The 17280-nt window shown below is 37.6% G+C and overlaps 2 protein-coding genes across 4 annotated transcripts in view; both read right to left on the reverse strand.

Annotated features, from left to right (window-relative positions):
* The window catches only part of LOC146003821 (acyl-CoA Delta-9 desaturase-like), a 127706-nt gene extending 124456 nt beyond the window's left edge, over nucleotides 1–3250 (reverse strand). The window contains exon 1 of the mRNA XM_083142244.1: nucleotides 3179–3250. The gene's annotated coding sequence lies outside the window, so the exon portion shown is untranslated. The remainder of the gene's footprint in view (nucleotides 1–3178) is intronic.
* A 2209-nt stretch (nucleotides 3251–5459) lies between these two features.
* Nucleotides 5460–17280, reverse strand: part of LOC146003823 (acyl-CoA Delta-9 desaturase-like) — a 60928-nt gene continuing 49107 nt past the window's right edge. For all 3 annotated transcript variants that reach the window (XM_083142247.1, XM_083142248.1, XM_083142246.1), the window contains exons 5-6: nucleotides 14290–14475; nucleotides 5460–7673 (exon numbers count right to left, since the gene is read on the reverse strand). In XM_083142247.1, coding sequence (XP_082998373.1) covers nucleotides 7403–7673; nucleotides 14290–14475 — 457 coding nt within the window. In that variant the 3' untranslated portion in view covers nucleotides 5460–7402. The remainder of the gene's footprint in view (nucleotides 7674–14289; nucleotides 14476–17280) is intronic.

The raw sequence follows: 17280 nt of genomic DNA on the forward strand, positions 1-17280 counted from the left end.
TACTTGCAGGGTGTATTGTTTGTTAAACATTTCTAATCTACGGGACAATATTTGAATGTGTAGGAGGGTGGGCTAAGACTCTGTTGCAGTAGTATAGCCCCCTCCCCCTTGTGGCGCCTCCCCTTTTTGAGATGAACACTACTGCATATAATCTAACGTATATTATATGCATATATATAAAGCGGAATTCCGTGGCGGAGTGGTTAGCACATTCCTCTACAATGACAGGGGTACTTTCTGACGTAGTTTTATCATATGACAGTTCGTCACTATTGGTTCCAAATATTTATTTGAAATAACGATCGTTAGTTAACGAGAACAATGAGGAGCTTAAGATTGAAATTCCATTCGTTGAAAATTAAACGCTGAATAGGCAAAACGAAAATAGGAAATTTGCGTCTCCTTGTTATCGATGTACTTACGAGAGTTCTCACTAGGTGGCAGAAGCGGTCGCAATTATTCTGTTGCCGATTTGTGCCGTGGAAGAAAATTTGCCTGAAGGGCTTCTAACGATTAGTAACGCGAAGAATGGAGTCTACCTGTTGTGGTGATTTATCCACACCCCTTCGACACCCTTTCACTCATTTATTTCCAAATATATGTAATATTTCGTGAACATTTCTCTCAAGATTAAATTTATGAACATTGTAGAACTCGTGAAAGGTAAAAACAATCTCAACTTGTCTAATCTCGCCACTTGAAAGGTTTATAAATAAGGTGCATGTAATCAATATGATCTATTTGATGTTTCCAAGTACGTAGTTACATGGTGAGTACAACAGATGACGTTACTATGTCATTCAGGCTCTCCGTGATTGAACCTGTTGACTGCACGAAATTTTCTACTTTCCCATTTTGAGTATATTGCAGATCATTTGCTTGTAGGTTAGGTTAGCAGTTACTCAGACGTTCGTAATGTCAACTATTTCAAACTCCAATTCATCTTCCCTCGAGGCAGTTAGTAGGACGTCCTGAGTTGGGAAGACATTTCACTAAAATATCCAACTGGTGCGTACGAACCTGTTCCTGAAATGGCATTGATTTCATTGGAATTTCCACAGTTCCTGTATTGAAAAGTTCTGAATCGGGAACAGATCTCGCATCCAGTGCCCCCTCCCCGAACACTTGGCGTCACCGCTGTTGGGAGGAGGGGTTGTAGCGCAAACTTAGCCCCTTACAGTTTATATTACAGTTGCTTGATAATTTCTGCTGACTCAATAAAAAAAATACTTTTTACTTTATGACACAATTAGCAACGAATTAAGGAGGTTTGTTCGAAACACTGACACGCGTAATTCACCGTTTGAGTCAATGATCCGCTTGTTGCTGTTTCTTTACAAAAACAGTAGTTTCTCGTTATGTACGGCGAAACAGAGAAATCTAAAGTACGTAACACGAATGCAACCAACAGTCAGCTAATATAATAGGTCCGCAAAAACAGATATCAACTAGAAAAGAGCTGTACCCAGTGGTTAACAATAGAATGCAACAATCATTGCTGCCAATCTTCATTGTTTGACGTCACCTTCTGACAGACATGCGTGGACATAACGATACATATTTTTCAGAATCCAATTCGTCTTGCTCACATAACAATAACGTGAAACAATAGAAGTATGATTCAAGTAAGATTGTATGTGCTTCTTCCTGCATACGCGTATCATAGTGATATAAGCATCTACCATAAGCGTTACCGCATCAAAGGGAAATATAAGAAAATATTTTATGTGATAGGTCTTTTTTTTTAGGAATTTTTAAGACGCCAGTTTTCGATCTCTTTTCGATTTGATGTGATAATGGATGTGTTAGTTTGGTAAAGGCTAGTTGCAAGAAGTTAGCATTTCAAATTACTTAACAAAGTGGAAATTACTTAAGAACTCATGGTGTTTATGAAATCATGTGTTCTATACGAGACGCCTCATAGGTAATCACATGATTATGTCTACATACAAAAATTAAAAACCCCGCAAGTCAATCCTCCAAACTTCCAGTTCGTTCTAACTTCACTACCAAATTAGTAATTGTTTGAATCCTGCCCCGGGCATGGTTTTTTTTTGTGAATGTCGGTACATCATCATCACTCATCCTCATCTTCGCGATTAATCAAAAGTGGCAGAAAACGAAGTAAAACAGACATTGTTGTGAAGTTTGGAGCCGGTACCTCTAACGACACGTGAAATATATTACTTTGCTCTCGTCAAGTTCTGTCGCCCTAGTGCACTGCTCGTTTTTAAAACGCCAATTGAGTGATCTGTGGTAACTCAGTTTTCTTTAAAATATGTTTCTAAAAATTACTGTATTGTTAATATCACATATGTAAAGGTTTTTCCAACTGATTTCTTACTAAAAAATAACGTAAAAAAATTTGGTATTTTGCTTAAATACAAGAAAATTGTAAATCATTGTAAAAGTTCTGTAACTATGAGAATGTATAAACAACTATAGTGTCATCTTGGAAAAATGTAAACAAATTCACTCTATAAAAGGAGAAAGCTCTGTAAACTGGGGGGGGACACTCTCCTGGTTGCTGAAAGGCTGTCGATTTAGGGGATCCCTTGGGAAATATCTTACCGTGCTCTTCGGGGTGGCTTTGGTGTACGAAAGGCGAATACTTCTAACCCAGATTCCGAAAGGGCGCTTCTCTTCATCACCAAAAAACCAGGGTTTTAAACTGCGGTAGGTGTAGGCCTACAAGTTATATCGGGTGAATTGTCTGTTTAAAATCTTTATGTACATCGTCGGTAGTTTGAATAAAGCTCTAAAGAAGAGATATTAATAATCATATATTCCAAAAATGTAGAGGTAAAACGAATCCTACACCACAGACCACGGAGACCCACTGATGCCCTTTGAGAGAAGTCCGATAAGAGGTTGTATATGGACTAACGTCAAGCTCCAAAAGCCTCCCCGATGGCGTAGTGGTAACGTCGCTGCCTTGTAATCAAGGTGTCCCGGATTCGATACCCGGTGGAGACAGATAGTGGTTCGGATTCCACTATAAACTGTAGGTCCAGTCCCGATTGTGCATGAAGTGGACTTAAAATAACAAATCAAGTAAGCAATCTCAAGCCCCGAAGACAGAAGGTGCGTGTCAAACAAAGTTCTTTCTATTACACCCTTTACTAACAAAGTTGAACATTTGAGCACGAAGAAAATATAAATGTACAATCGTACTTACTAAGAGTTAAGATGTACTCAAGCGTTGAAGCACTCGGATATCCACCTCACGTGCACTAGTTTCGGAATGGGCTGATCTTTTACTAAGACAGCCGCTTTCTACAGACAAGGATCGTCAACCTTCTTCCGTATCGGAGGAAATTTGGTTCCGGTTGGTCAGGGACAACTCTGTACTCCACATCCATTTAGAATTTCACCGGCACAACAAAGAGAGTAAAAAAAAAAACTTTCCTTTTCAAATCTCCCTCAACGAACTGGTCAATGAAAGTTGCTGCGTCAGCTTGAACTCTCACCTCGCTCTTTTAGTGACGTCACTGTTGAAAGTGAAATTTCACAGTGATGAATAAAGAAATTGTTATCTAACACCACTTCCCTTCTTTATGGTTGGTTTAATTTTTGTTATTAGCATCGCTTTTCTCAACTGAGGACGAGTCATGATAGGGGATATCATGATAAAAGGACACTATGCCCAGATAGGGATTCGAACGCAGGACCTCTGGCGTCGTAGCTTCGTAACACGGGAAGGCAATGATGAACGATTAATGAGTAAATGTTAATGTATAGACACGTGCAATAAAAATGGTGGAAACATATTTTCTTTGATTTAAAACACAGTTGGTCAAGCTTTGTGGTAGTCGCAAATAAAATAATGTAACCTTTACTACATCTGGTAATTTTCTAGATTACTTGGCAACTCTGAACAAATATGCACACGATTACTAAAAAGCTGGTTCTGGTGCAGAAACCTGTGCCTTGTCGCCTATTCCAAACATTCTTCTCTGTGTAAATCCTGAAATACTCTTTTGCTTGCAATATAATCTGTGTACAGGTCCGTAGCCTGAATGTTATTTCGTGCGGGGCTCATCCCTTATCAGCAGCAGCCATCTAAAGGCGAAACAGTTAGGGGATAGAAGCCCTGAAGATGAATTTCTCAGTACATTACAAATTATTACATAAGATGTTTAATCTTGCCAAGGAAGTAAAATATTATAACCACTGTACGCTATTTAAATTAGATATTTGTAGGATTTCGTGGGGAGGGGCTTCAGCTCCCCGAGCCCTCCCCCTGGCTAGTGTCTGCCTGTATGTTGCGGCAATAAGATAATTTGAACAGCAACTTTTCAATAGAAAGGTTGGTTATCCCCGTACATTTAGACAACCCACACAACGCATTGCAGTAAAGCGAGTATTTCGAAACGCGTTACGCTAACCATTTCACCACGGAGGCTGGATTGCATCCAGGGGTCCCGGGTTCGAATCCCGACCTAGGCATGGATGTTTGTGAGTGTCCATTGATCAATTTCATCATATCATCACTCATCCCCATCTTCGCAAATTAGCCAAAAGTGGCACAAAAATCGAAGTAAAATAAAGCAAATCAATCAATCAATCATCCTCTAAAAACTTAAACAAAGAAAAATAATGTGTACGTTTAAAGTGTCTTTATTTATAAATATAATCTTACAAATATTCAACAACTACATTTAAATCAATAATACAAATCACCACACTCATGTCTACAGTATAACATAGTGACCTATATACAGTGACGTCATTCTATACAAAAGGCAATGTCTTTCACGTGTTTATTATAATTAAAGCAAGTTGAAGTTATTTACAAGTTTTTAGACCATCAATCATATCACAATCTCGTTACAAGTTAGTCATGCGCTTAGTTGTCATTTCCACGAACTTATGAAAGCTTTTGTTGTGCAGTTAATGTAAGTCTACGCTTAACAATAGCAAGATGAGCTAAACTGAAGATGACATGGAGGTAATTACAAGAGACTGAAGAAACACAAGTACTACTATCTGTTGAACTTAGTTTGATTTAAGATTAGACACACTGTGTGCACAAATCCATCTGTTACAAACATACAGTTGTGTTTATCAAATTTCGTTTGTATGCAGGTCTCAACACAATCTTCCTCTTGTTGTGTAACTCTTCTGTATTCTCGAGATGTCGATATTACAAACGTGCATTTTTTTTACCAAAAGATATATTGACAATACATTTAAACAATAGAAACAGGCTTAGTAAACAATTAACTGGAGGTAACTAATTACTAATTACTGTTACATTAAATATTTAAAGCTTATATTTCTTTATCTACATTTTTCTTCTTACATACATAGTGAAAATAAATTTAAATTTAAAAATGAAACTAGCAATATAACTACAATTTTAAGCAATTTTTGTTAACAACGTATTTTTTTTAATTAATGATCTCTATGTCAATCATTTATTTAGCCTGTACATATTGTTTAACTTATAATTAAAAACAGAAATGTAAACGAAATTGTATAAGTGACAATAGATAATATAATTTCCTGAGGAAAGTGAATACACATATAGATTACTGTGTTTGGAACAAGAATAAAGATAACAAAATCAGTATTTGGCAACGTTGGCTAGAAATCACTTAAATGCGATGTGGGCCAAGAAAAGAATAAGAAGAAGTATAATTACTGTATCTGATGAAGCTTCAAAAACATAGAAAACTATTCCACTGTTTCATATAGAAATCACAGTTTACAGAATAAATGCTTGTAACATGGACAACAGCAAGACATTTTAAAATATTTATGTCTATCTTAATGCATTCTATGCTTCTAGTAGGGAAAGAACAGTTTGAACAAGCGCATGCAGTCTCAAGGGCCTTGTATTTTGTTATTGCTTTCAGATCATACCTTTTACAATTACACCTTATTAGTCAATATGAGCTCATTTAAGTACAACACTCATCACAACAAAACATTCATCATTATTGGGTCGTTTAGTCAACTGAAGAAAATCGTACGTCACTATTGGATTAAACACTCGATTACGTGGAATAAACTTGGAGGAAAAATACTGCATTGAAAGTTGTTTCGTACGCAGGTCATATCCTTAATTAGACCACTAGCACTGCGTAATGTATTATAATGGGACAAATTTGCATATGGTCTGAATTTGCTATACATGCCCCAGAATCGACCATTGCGTCCTGAAAATTTGGTGAGTTACGATACAAGCACACTTTTTTCGTCTGATATCATTTGGTTTAAGTGCACTTAGAAATTCGATGATGCAAGAGTTTATTTATTGTCAGTGCACATATTCACTACGGAAAGATCTTGTTTTGGGTTTTGAGCCCGTTGTTCATCTTCATCCATATTTGTTATCTATATTAATAATATACAGTATAACAAAGCATAGTTTGACATTTTACTTCCAGGACTAACTAAGTTAGAAGTTACAGTCTGCTGCATTTGCTGTTAAAGGTGGAAACACTTTCATAGGAAAAGAGAAATTAACAATTAATTTGTCATTTTTCAATTAATGATCTTGGTCTCCAAGTCAATATAGACTGAAGGACAAGAATTAAAAAAAAGATTGTAAGGATAAACTATGGTGGTGATTTAACTATTGAAATCTCTTCTTTTGTTAATGTGAGATCTTTCATTGTCATGGAAAAGGAACTAACATTATCTTCAGTAATAGGGAAACATGCAAGAAAAAGATATTCAGTAAACACGTGGCAAATTGTTCCTATGATACTGTCAGAGTAACTCTTGCAACCTTCTGTAAGTTGAAATCGATTCTCGAACTGCTTCGATAATGCCACGTGTCACCACTGCCAACAATTGTCATGGAATATACTTTATTCGCAGAGTATGAGCTTTGATGGCAGTTTCAATATTGCCTGTTCTTTTTTTTGTTTTTTTTTAAAGAAAAATCAATTGCTCTTTATTGATTTGAAGAACAATATATACTTTCATTAGGAGAAGTGAGAGAGAGTGAGAGAGAGCCAATGTGGACAAGTTGAAACATGCTCCAAAGGATTCATGAGTTGCAGGTAATGTGCTCAGTCCTGGAAGTTAATTGTCAAACCTTGTAAGTGAGAAAGGTGTCACAGACAGCTCATGCACATTAAGTACATTTATACACAATATCTACACTCGTCGTCAACTTGGAGGTGTAGATTTGAATCCCGGTTTACACCAGACTGGATTTACCGAATGTCCAGGTTATCAGAATAAGTTTTCAGAGAAGAGACCCACCTAATAACTTCCACTTAAGGAGTGCCCAAATGGGCACTCGTAGAGTGCATACACTTTGATAGAAGTCGCGCTTGCTTGCTCTTTGGGAAACTTGATCTCAGATCATAGTCTCAAGGTATTGAGAACTCTTACAGTCACGAGCTACCAACATTGATTCAGTCAATGCACAGTCTCATGCACATCACTCACTAAACATGTCGTCTGCGCTCACCGGATGTGTCCCATCCCCAGTCCTCTGGGCCCTTTTAAGGATCATTTCCGGGGTGACGGTCTTGAGGTCGTAGGCAAGTCCCAGCCATGCCCAGAAGTCGATGCACATGGTGGTCATGTTCATGCGGTAGTTTCCTAGTTCTGCCGCCTTGTAGTCCCATGGGAAGGCGTGGTGGTAGTTATGCCAGCCTTCTCCCCAGGAGAACATGGACACGAACATGTTCTCTGTTGGCTGTATGGATCTGCAAGTAAGAGTTGGGATGTTAACAGCCAGTCACGTTAGTTCTAGGCATGGTACTGAGGGTCGATCCTAGTTTCGAATGGTAAATCATTCTCTGTCTAGTGATGGAGTTCATGAATGTGTTCTGGCCCTCGTCTCTTAGAACTGAGACGATAGACTATATTCGATCTCGGCACCATACCTAGATAGTACTATAATATATTCTGGAATATACTCTTAACTATTTGGCACTTCAAATCCTGACGTATTTAAGAAGAAACAAAAAAAGCGGAAGAGCATGTAAGATTAGTCCTTGTTGATTTCTGTAAGTCTGTTTCTGCAACAAGGAGGTTTTCTTAGATTTCGAAGGAGTTAGTAGAATATAGAGACGTGGGGGTGCAAATTTGGAAAAAAAATATTGTTTTCTATCTACATGAATAATATTCATAACATAATACATGTGTCATAAAACTTTTAATATACAGACATATACAGTGCAGTTGCGATCTAAATACAACGTTTTTTAATAAATATTTTGGAGAGTTTTCATAAGACACGGAAACTTTTTTGGGGGGTGGGGGGCATGTTGAAGTTATCCAGATAGCGCGTAAACTTGTGACAAGCTCACGACAGCTTGCTTATAGGCTTATAATTGCCAAAGTAAGTTTGATATGGCAAATTCGATGTAAGTGGTATTCGGCAAATGACTGTTCGCAAGCACTTTTGCTTTGCAGAAAGGCTTCTGCCGAAAGATTACAGCTAGTTATGAGAAGCTTGATGCAGGCAAGTTTTCTGCAACTTCGAATTATGGTAACTAGATAGTTGGGTGGACAGCTTGCTGCAAGCTTCTTCATTTGGTATGGCAGGCTTGCTTCAGGTTTGCAGCAAATTTTCTGTGTTATCTGGGTACCTAGAGGCCCTCCTTAACAATGTCCCTCGTAGAATAATCTATCTCCACTATTTGATAAGTGTGCCATGCATCTAAGTGGTGTTACTTGGTTAGGCTACAATCAAGTAGCCTGTGCAACTTGCTCTAGGTTCAAATATCTCCTATAGATCTTTCTTCGACTATCAGGTCGAAAGTAATTTACGCAATGAAGAAAATTGCATGTTGCAAATTTGAACATTCAGATATTAACCCGGTAAATGACACAGAAGATTGCATAATAATGTTCCATTTCACTTGAGAAAAATCAACACAACCGTTATAACATAAATAGTGGCACGAAACTAATGCACATAATTAAAGTTAAAATGAGATAGAATGCCAAGGTAAATCCATCGTCAACTTTAGTCTTCTATTGGTCTGAAATTGTGACAAAAGTGTTGACAAGGATAAACATCCTGTAGTGATCAATATGACAGCAAGCCGTATTATGGATGTAATCCAATTTCCTTCTTTAAATGTGTAATAATGGTTATACATATTTAAATGTGGCTTTCTGGATACACATTGTGTGTTGGAATATAAATCAAGAATAACACCACAAAACCAAATCAAAATACAAACAATTTCGAATCGCTCTATGAACGAGGCGTTCAGCTTGAAAACGAGATACTTGTGCCATTCTTCCATGTATAATTCCTCTAACTTCTTACTCTACTTTCTTTTCTACAGTTGACTTGTGCAAAGTTTACGTTTAGAATATTTTCAAAATTCACTTACCTTGCTCATCATTAAACTAGGGCACGGTGGGGTCGCGAAACAGGGAATAACATCACACAGCGATATAAACTTTTAACATAATCTGCTTCTCGTGTTTGCAAAGCCGTTTACTATAATGCAAACTCTGCTGATAAAGCTTGTAAAACGAGATTACTGACCTCTTGCACGGAAGAACAGCACAAGTCCCTCGTTTCAAACTGCTAATGACTACTAAAAAGCCGAAATAGAATAGTAGCGACCAACAATACATTGATATATTGTTATTTTTTTCTTTAAAATAAACTGGGTCTTTCCAGCTATCATAATATCACTCTGTGCGGGGTAAAATAGGTAAAATGAGGAGGAATTTCTTCAGCCTTGAAATGATATTAACAGTGGCGGCGATTGGGTTCAAAAAAACTTGGGGGGCAAGAACAGTTTACTTTTCCACATAAGGTTTAGCATAGTTCGGGAGCAAAAGTGGCAACAAGGGAGGGGGGCAACTGCCCACCCTCGCCCCCTCTAATCGCCGCCACTGGACACCAGCAACTTAGTATAACGTTTGCTACTCGCCTTCAAACTTCCATTAGGGAAATGTCAGAGGTTTGATGGAAAACTTAGAACTTCACTAGCTCAAATTTACTTCTCCAGCATTTGATCATGAAAATTTTGCACCATCCTTTGAATATCTCACAAGTAACTAGGATTAAAAGTAGCTACTTTTTACACGCAATCTTAAAACTTTACTGATTATACACCACTTGAACTTACCACAAAGTATTTTGCCTGTTATAATTCAGACATCATTGATACGGTTTAAGCGAAGTTTCGAGCCTCAAACCCCGTCCTTCAGGTGGTATTGTATTTCTCCATAATATACATACAAAGCAGTGTCTTTTTTCCAGAATATGCACATAATACACACACACAAAAGAATTAAGTGAAAGATGTAGAATTTTAAATCTGAACGATCTGCACCAAAAAGGTGCTACCACATTTCTGAAATATTATAATGTCACTTGTCCTGGATGGGTTGACATAATTTCGTATTTCGATAATTCTTGTCCTCATATGAAAAAACTTTTTAAAGTATTCCGTCTGTTTGACTTGTATGTAAATGAACCCACACAGATACATTAAATTCTATGTTATCTTTGGAAAAAACTCGTTGGCGATTTAGTTGATTTGGCTGCAGTTTCAACATTACTTTCTTCACAACGACCAGGAAACTTTACAGAAATTCAACTGAAAACCTCTTTTGAGTTCTGATCAGAGGAAAGGAAAAATACTGCCATCATCAAGCACGTGTTTAGAGGAAACACTGGGGAGCCGGGCCCCCATAAAGACTTAGCAAGCACTAAAATTAAATAATGAAAATATACTTGTTTAGCATTTGTTGTATAATGGTGGGTTCATTTCCGCCGAACTTATACGGCTCAGATGGTGCCAAAAAAGATTTGCGCTCAATACTACTTACAATAATATGAACAGAATATTAATCAGGAACTTTATTTTTCAATAATTGAATCTAACATCCTTTTGTGTTATTAAAAAATATTCAATTCTTTATCTTTTTGTCATGAATATCCTTCCCAGGACAGTTGTTTTTGTACAAATTTGAGCGATCTTAACTACACGAAAGCTAAATAATGAATACGTGCACTTATATGTTAGTCATACCCCGTTTTTATTTATTCATGTAATAATGACAATGCAGTATTAATTAATTTACATATTATGGAAGGACCTATAAATTATATTTACGTATTAATTTAATCATTGATATTATTATTATCATATTGTTATCATTATTATTATTTCTGAGACATTCGATTCGGACACCCCTCCCCCCTCCCGCAAAATATATTTCTAGATACGTGCTGATCATTTTGTGATCATAAACAGAATTATTGGGCACTTTTGGAAGCAGTAGCTGATTCCAACAGGGACATAGCAATTCCAAAAGTAAAAGATTGACACTTTTGAAGCAGGTTTAATGTGTTTCTTTGTATATGATTCATTAAACATATAATGAAATAAATATATCCAGGGAATTTACAAGTAGTAGTCTTCCTTCTTGCATAGCAAAATTTCTTCAAATGTATTCAGCCAGCATTGTATAATAACAAATTTGACGATAACAGACTGACGCAATTGGCAACCTAAGAATCTAAATTTTCTGAATTAAAGTTAGTGGAATAGCACTTGGTAAGGTATTTTTTATTTTTACAAATTTGAGAGTTTAGAAACATGTATTATGTATTCACAATCTAAAGATGTTCTTTAACACAACGTATGGCGCAGTGGTAGCATCGTCGCTTTGTAATCAAGGGGTCCCGGGTTCGATACCCGGTGGAGGCACAAGTGGTTCGGAACCCACTTTAAACTGTAGGTCCAGTCTCGGATTAGCCTTACTGTGCATAAAGTGGACTTAAAACAACAAATCAAAAATAATGTACATCATATTGTTCCTCACTGATATATAATTTTGACCATTAAGGTTGACATTTTTCTGGGATTGTTCTGTAGTCTAATTTATACTGGAAAAAGATGGCAAACTTATGAACCCTTTATTTCCTTCTTTCTGTGGTCACGTGAAAGAACGCCCTGTCTGGGATGCTCAAAGAAGGGAAAGCAAAGAGCCCTGAGGACCACGTGTAAAGAAATAGAGTTGGCACGAAGACCTGTTCAACTTTTTTTAGTTCTTTTTTCTTAGGTGCAGGAGAAAGTTGGACACAACACACATGAATATTCACTGGAAAAAGTCGTTCAACTCCAAACGCACAAAAATGGCTTGCTACCATGCTTCACGTCATATAATGCCCTTGGCGTAGGAGGTGACAGACCCGCGAGTAACGCACTATCTCTTAAGGTGCGTATATATGTGCGAACCGAACCGCTGGTGATCCTCTTGTTCTCACTATTGGGACGTGGTTTTCAGCGCCGAGCGAACTGCTTGTGAACCGCACGTGGCGATCCACCTCCTGTCGGTTTTCTGACGAACTCAAAGGCGTTCGCGGGACGCGTGGTGCGTAGTTCGTTGCTTTTGGTCTGCTCGCGAACCTCCAGATTTTCTATTGGTTTTGTTGCAGTAATTATGGAGTGGTCAGAGGAAAATGCACTAAAGCTTATTGGTATTTATGAAACCAGATCTTTACTCTGGGATCCTAAACATAAGGACCATTTCGAAAAAAATTAAAAGAAGATGCCTGGAGGGAAATAGGAGCCGAGATGAATATTTGTGCGGACAAATGTGATTTCAAATCCATCATAAACTCCGTACCAGTGCGTTTCTTATACAGGCTGGTGTGCCACCAACGTCGTTGTTTCCTCTTCTTCCACAAACTAGCCATTGCTAAAACCTCACCACTCATCAACAAAATCGCATACTTTTCCTCACGCGAAGACATGACGACAAGATGAACACTGAACAAATGATTGCCTGTGGTTCGCGGTTTCTTCACAAGCAGTTCACAAACGGTTCTGTTCGAACATGTATACGCACCTTTAAATGTCTGTTGCTTTCTAACTTTGGACAGACAGACGGACTTACAGAGGTAGTTCTTATCACGCCTTGTTTCTTCGTAACAATCATCAATTTTGACTTTATGCACAGATAGTCTAATCGGGACTGAACCTACAGTTTAAAGTAAGATTCGAACCTCTGTATACCTCCACCGGGTATCGAAGTCGGAAACCCTTGTTTCCAAGACGACGACATTAGGTACTACTGCGCCACCGCGAAAGCCCTTGTCTTGAAGTGAAACTTTGCCCGTGTTATACTGTTACACACTGTGCAGGTGTGTGTGCAAGGGCGGCCGCAGGAAGGGGCCAGGGGGAACTTGCCCCTTTCCTGAGAATTCTGTATAGAGTTAATGTAATTCTAATGGTGAAATTGTAGTGGATATTTGATAACAAAAAAATGTTGTTTTCTGTGATTAGCAGGCCATAAGTTACAGCAACTATTATTATTATTTGAAAATGAGTTACATTTAAGCTTAGTCTATTTTACACTGACTATCTAACTATAAAAAAAACAGCTTTTTTTCAGTATACAGTTATGCAAATTGTATATAGGTACACAGAATATGGAAAATACAAATGTATCTAATTTTTTTAAAAAAATAAAAATAATAGCAATAATAATAGAAATATAACAATAATAATAATGAAAGTTTCCATGACTCTGCCCCCCTTGAGAAAAAATCCTGCGGCACCCTTGTGTGTGGGTATTCCTGATCCATCATCTTACTCAAGTGGTTGTGCTATTTCTCAATTTGTCCGTTTTTAAGAGGGGCCAGGCCTCCCCAATAGCATACTGGTAACGTCGTTGCCTTGTAATGAAGGGGTCCCGGGTTCGATACGCTATGGAGGCATTTTAAATTGTAGGTTTGGTCCCAATTATCCTAACTGTACATAGAATGGACGTAAAGCAAAATTGCAACTTCCAAACTTTAAGGGGGGTTTCCCCCCTTTTAAAAAACCTACCAATATTGCGTCCAAATATATATATACATATTTGTTTTATCTGTCTCCAATATATTTTATGGTGTGTACCTGAAGAGCAGAACGTGGCAAATATACAGAAGCCCAATTCCATATTCTGATACACATTTTCTGTCAAATTTAACATATTTGCCTATATTCCTAGTTACAGCTACAATTACGTTTTCTTGAACATGCTACAGATCATATAATGTATTGCACGGAAAAAATATCTTGCATAATTATTGCGGGGAGTGAAATCTACAACTAAAAACAGATAATAATTAAGCGGTGCCTGAAGGTACCTATCTACCTACCTTTGTCTTGATAGTTAAATTGCCCTGCATAAGAACCGAGTTTGCACCAGTTTCTTTATACATTATGGAACCCGCTCTACTTGTGAGTACTGCGGATTGTCTACCTCTGAGGATGTATATTGAGGGTACCCCACTTTTGACGTGCACTGTACCATATATAACGAAATATTTGGGAAAAGATTGTCACTTACTTGTCGTATGGCCTGTTCCCCCACATATGAGCGGCGCTGTTCACAAAGAAAGCGATGTTGAGCGTCAGAACATAGCGGAAGATGCCCGAAACCAGAAGTGCATCCAAAAAGTTCTCATCCCACAGGTAGACGGGCGTGAAGACAGGAACGATGAACCAGCAGAAAATGCCGATAGGTACGAAGAACCTGAAACAAATATATGACTTAATTACTCAACTTATGTTCCTGTGAAAGACTATGCTTTGCAATGCTGCAGGAACTTGGGAATACAGGGATAAATTGTATCACAAATCGTTTTGACGGTATACAGTGCGCCCTAAGTTCTTGATCCGTACTGTACAACCCTCAAATAAGATATTGCCGTCAAAAGAATGTCGTTTTTAGTAGCTAAACTCAATAAGTGTCTTTTTCTACATTATCTACCTGTACAAAGGGATTAAGACCACTTTGAACCTACTACAATACCTCACTTGGTTCTGGGCTCTTCGAAAATGTTATAACTAAGTAAATACTGTTTAAAATTACTGAAAATGATGGGATTATACCCTGTCCCACCTATCTCTGAAGTAGACGAACGAAAAGAAGTCTCTGCTCAAGTAGTGACGCTAGACGGGTCCGCCAATAAACACGTGAGAGGAACGGGATTGCGTGGAGGGGGAAGCGACTGCAGTTACCAGCCATCGCAGCAGCGCCCATTGCTTTGCTCTGCCCACTCGATTTCCTCCCTTTTTCTGACGTTATGCGCGGCCTTCCTTCAGAGATACCTTGGACAGAGTATAGGCCTAGAGCTTTATCTGTTCCAGAGATGTGTACACTATGCTACTGAGTTGCTACCAAAAGTGATGTAACACCCTAATTGGTTTAACACCAGGGTGCGAAATCCTGGGGGGACGGGGGTATTCCCCCACCAACAATCTTGGCCTAAAACATCCCCCCAACCAAAAATTTCCGGAGGAGATATTCTTGTAACAACAAACAAAAGATAAGCAAGTACTTTTAATTTCAAATATACTTCGCTAAGAATAATATCGAAAAGGCACACAAATTAGTGTGGTTGTGAGTATTGTTAATAATCTCTCTCAAGAGATCATTAACCAATCTACATCAATATGCACAATAAAAGTAAAAAAAGGGAGAAAATAATAACTATGATATCTAATTGATTTATATTAACATGTAGCAAAAACTAAATAAAAACTTTTTCATAATAAAACCACTTCAACTATTTCATAATTTATTAACATCTATAACCAATTAGTAAAGGAATTATTTTACTACTTTATAATATCTGATATATATTAAAGTAACAAATTAATTTCTTTATACGAATGTAATTAATAATAATAATAATAACATATTTTTAATTTAGTGAATTATTTTTACTTTTAATTACATTATAAAGATATATATATATATATATATCGTATAATTGATATATATGTTTGTGGGGGAGGGGGTTTGTATATTACGATCATTCTCCCCCCCCCCACCAGTCTTCAATGATCTCGCACCCTGTTTAACACAACAGCTAACCGAGTGTTCAGTCCTCCATGATGTACGAAGACACCAGAAATGGTGCTAAACAATGCCAATTTCGCATTAACACCTGTTGCCACCACTTTTGATAGCAACTCATGTGCAGTGGCGGCGATTGGGTGCCAAAACTGGAGGGCAAAGACAGCATATTTCCCTTCGTATATAAGATTTAGCATAGTGAGGGACAAAAGTGGCGAAAAGTGGGGGCAACTGCCCCCCTCGCACCCCTAATCGCCGCCACTGCTCATGTGTATATTTTTCAGAGTGTACGTATTTTTGAAACATGTAAAACACTATCTTGAAAAAACCACATAGTTTTTTTTGAAAAAAATGTTCATGATTATTAAAGGTCCAGCAATTGTAAAGAAATTTAATTCCGGTCCTGGAGAGGAAATCAGGAAGCGAAAATGGGTTCTGGACCGTAAGTAACCTTTTTATCTTTAAAGTATTTTAAATCGGTCCCGGGACCTTTTTTCACGATCAATTTAAATACGGTCCAATTCGGTATTGAAATGAAACAATACGCAACGTGGACCGAATTTTTTAAATTTGGCGAGAAAGAAAAGGGGTGGGGTATCGAAGCATCTGATTCGGCTTCTTTTGATTACAGGGTGATATCATTGATCGCTACGCTGACACTGATTCTGTAACTATGTGTTATGAAAAAAATTACTTAAACTTAAATTCAGATTAATTAATTAATTATATTAGGACTCATTGCTCATAATAAGGAAAGTTCTGCCAACCTTTACCTCATCCCTTGTTTGTTGAACGAAGGGGCAAGCCAACGCCTTCTCATACAATGCCTGCGCATGCCCTTTCATTACATACGACGTCATAAGTAGTAGGTCACGAAGCACAAAACGATATCGGCATCATTGCAGTCGCAACTGTGTGTTCTTTACACTTGCCCCCCTCCCCCCCCCCACACACACACGATAAAAATACTAAGATGAATTTTCTGATCTTAATATGATACATGACCTACGACCAATGATGTGCGTCTACGCCTAAACAACGATAGTCTACATTCTACACGTAGACTATTTTATAAACGTAGATTACGTAATCTATGTAAACAACATGGCGAAAGGTGATCACTTAGTAAAGGGCGCCGTGGAAGTAAAACAAAAATAATCTGCGTATCAGTTGCTGATGTGTGAGGAGAACTTTTCATACACTCCGTTCCAAATTCGAACAATTTCTCACCTAGGAAAAAAAAACTAACATAGCAAATATTCTAGTGTTTTATGGGAAAAAGACTAATTTTGCCTCACGACTGCCATCTGTTTTCTTTTTTTTTTGCATACTATTTATCTTCTTCCATAGTTGATGATAGAAGAGAAGAGAAATTTTGTTTTAAATAGGATTCTTTTCCGTTCGTTAGCAATCAAAATAGTTAAAAATGTCACTTTTCTTTAATGAAAGCCTTGAAAATTAATTTTAATGCACTTT

The sequence above is a fragment of the Lepisma saccharinum genome, chromosome 20, assembly GCF_977018435.1.
Source record: "Lepisma saccharinum chromosome 20, izLepSacc3.1, whole genome shotgun sequence".
Lineage (NCBI taxonomy): Eukaryota > Metazoa > Arthropoda > Insecta > Zygentoma > Lepismatidae > Lepisma > Lepisma saccharinum.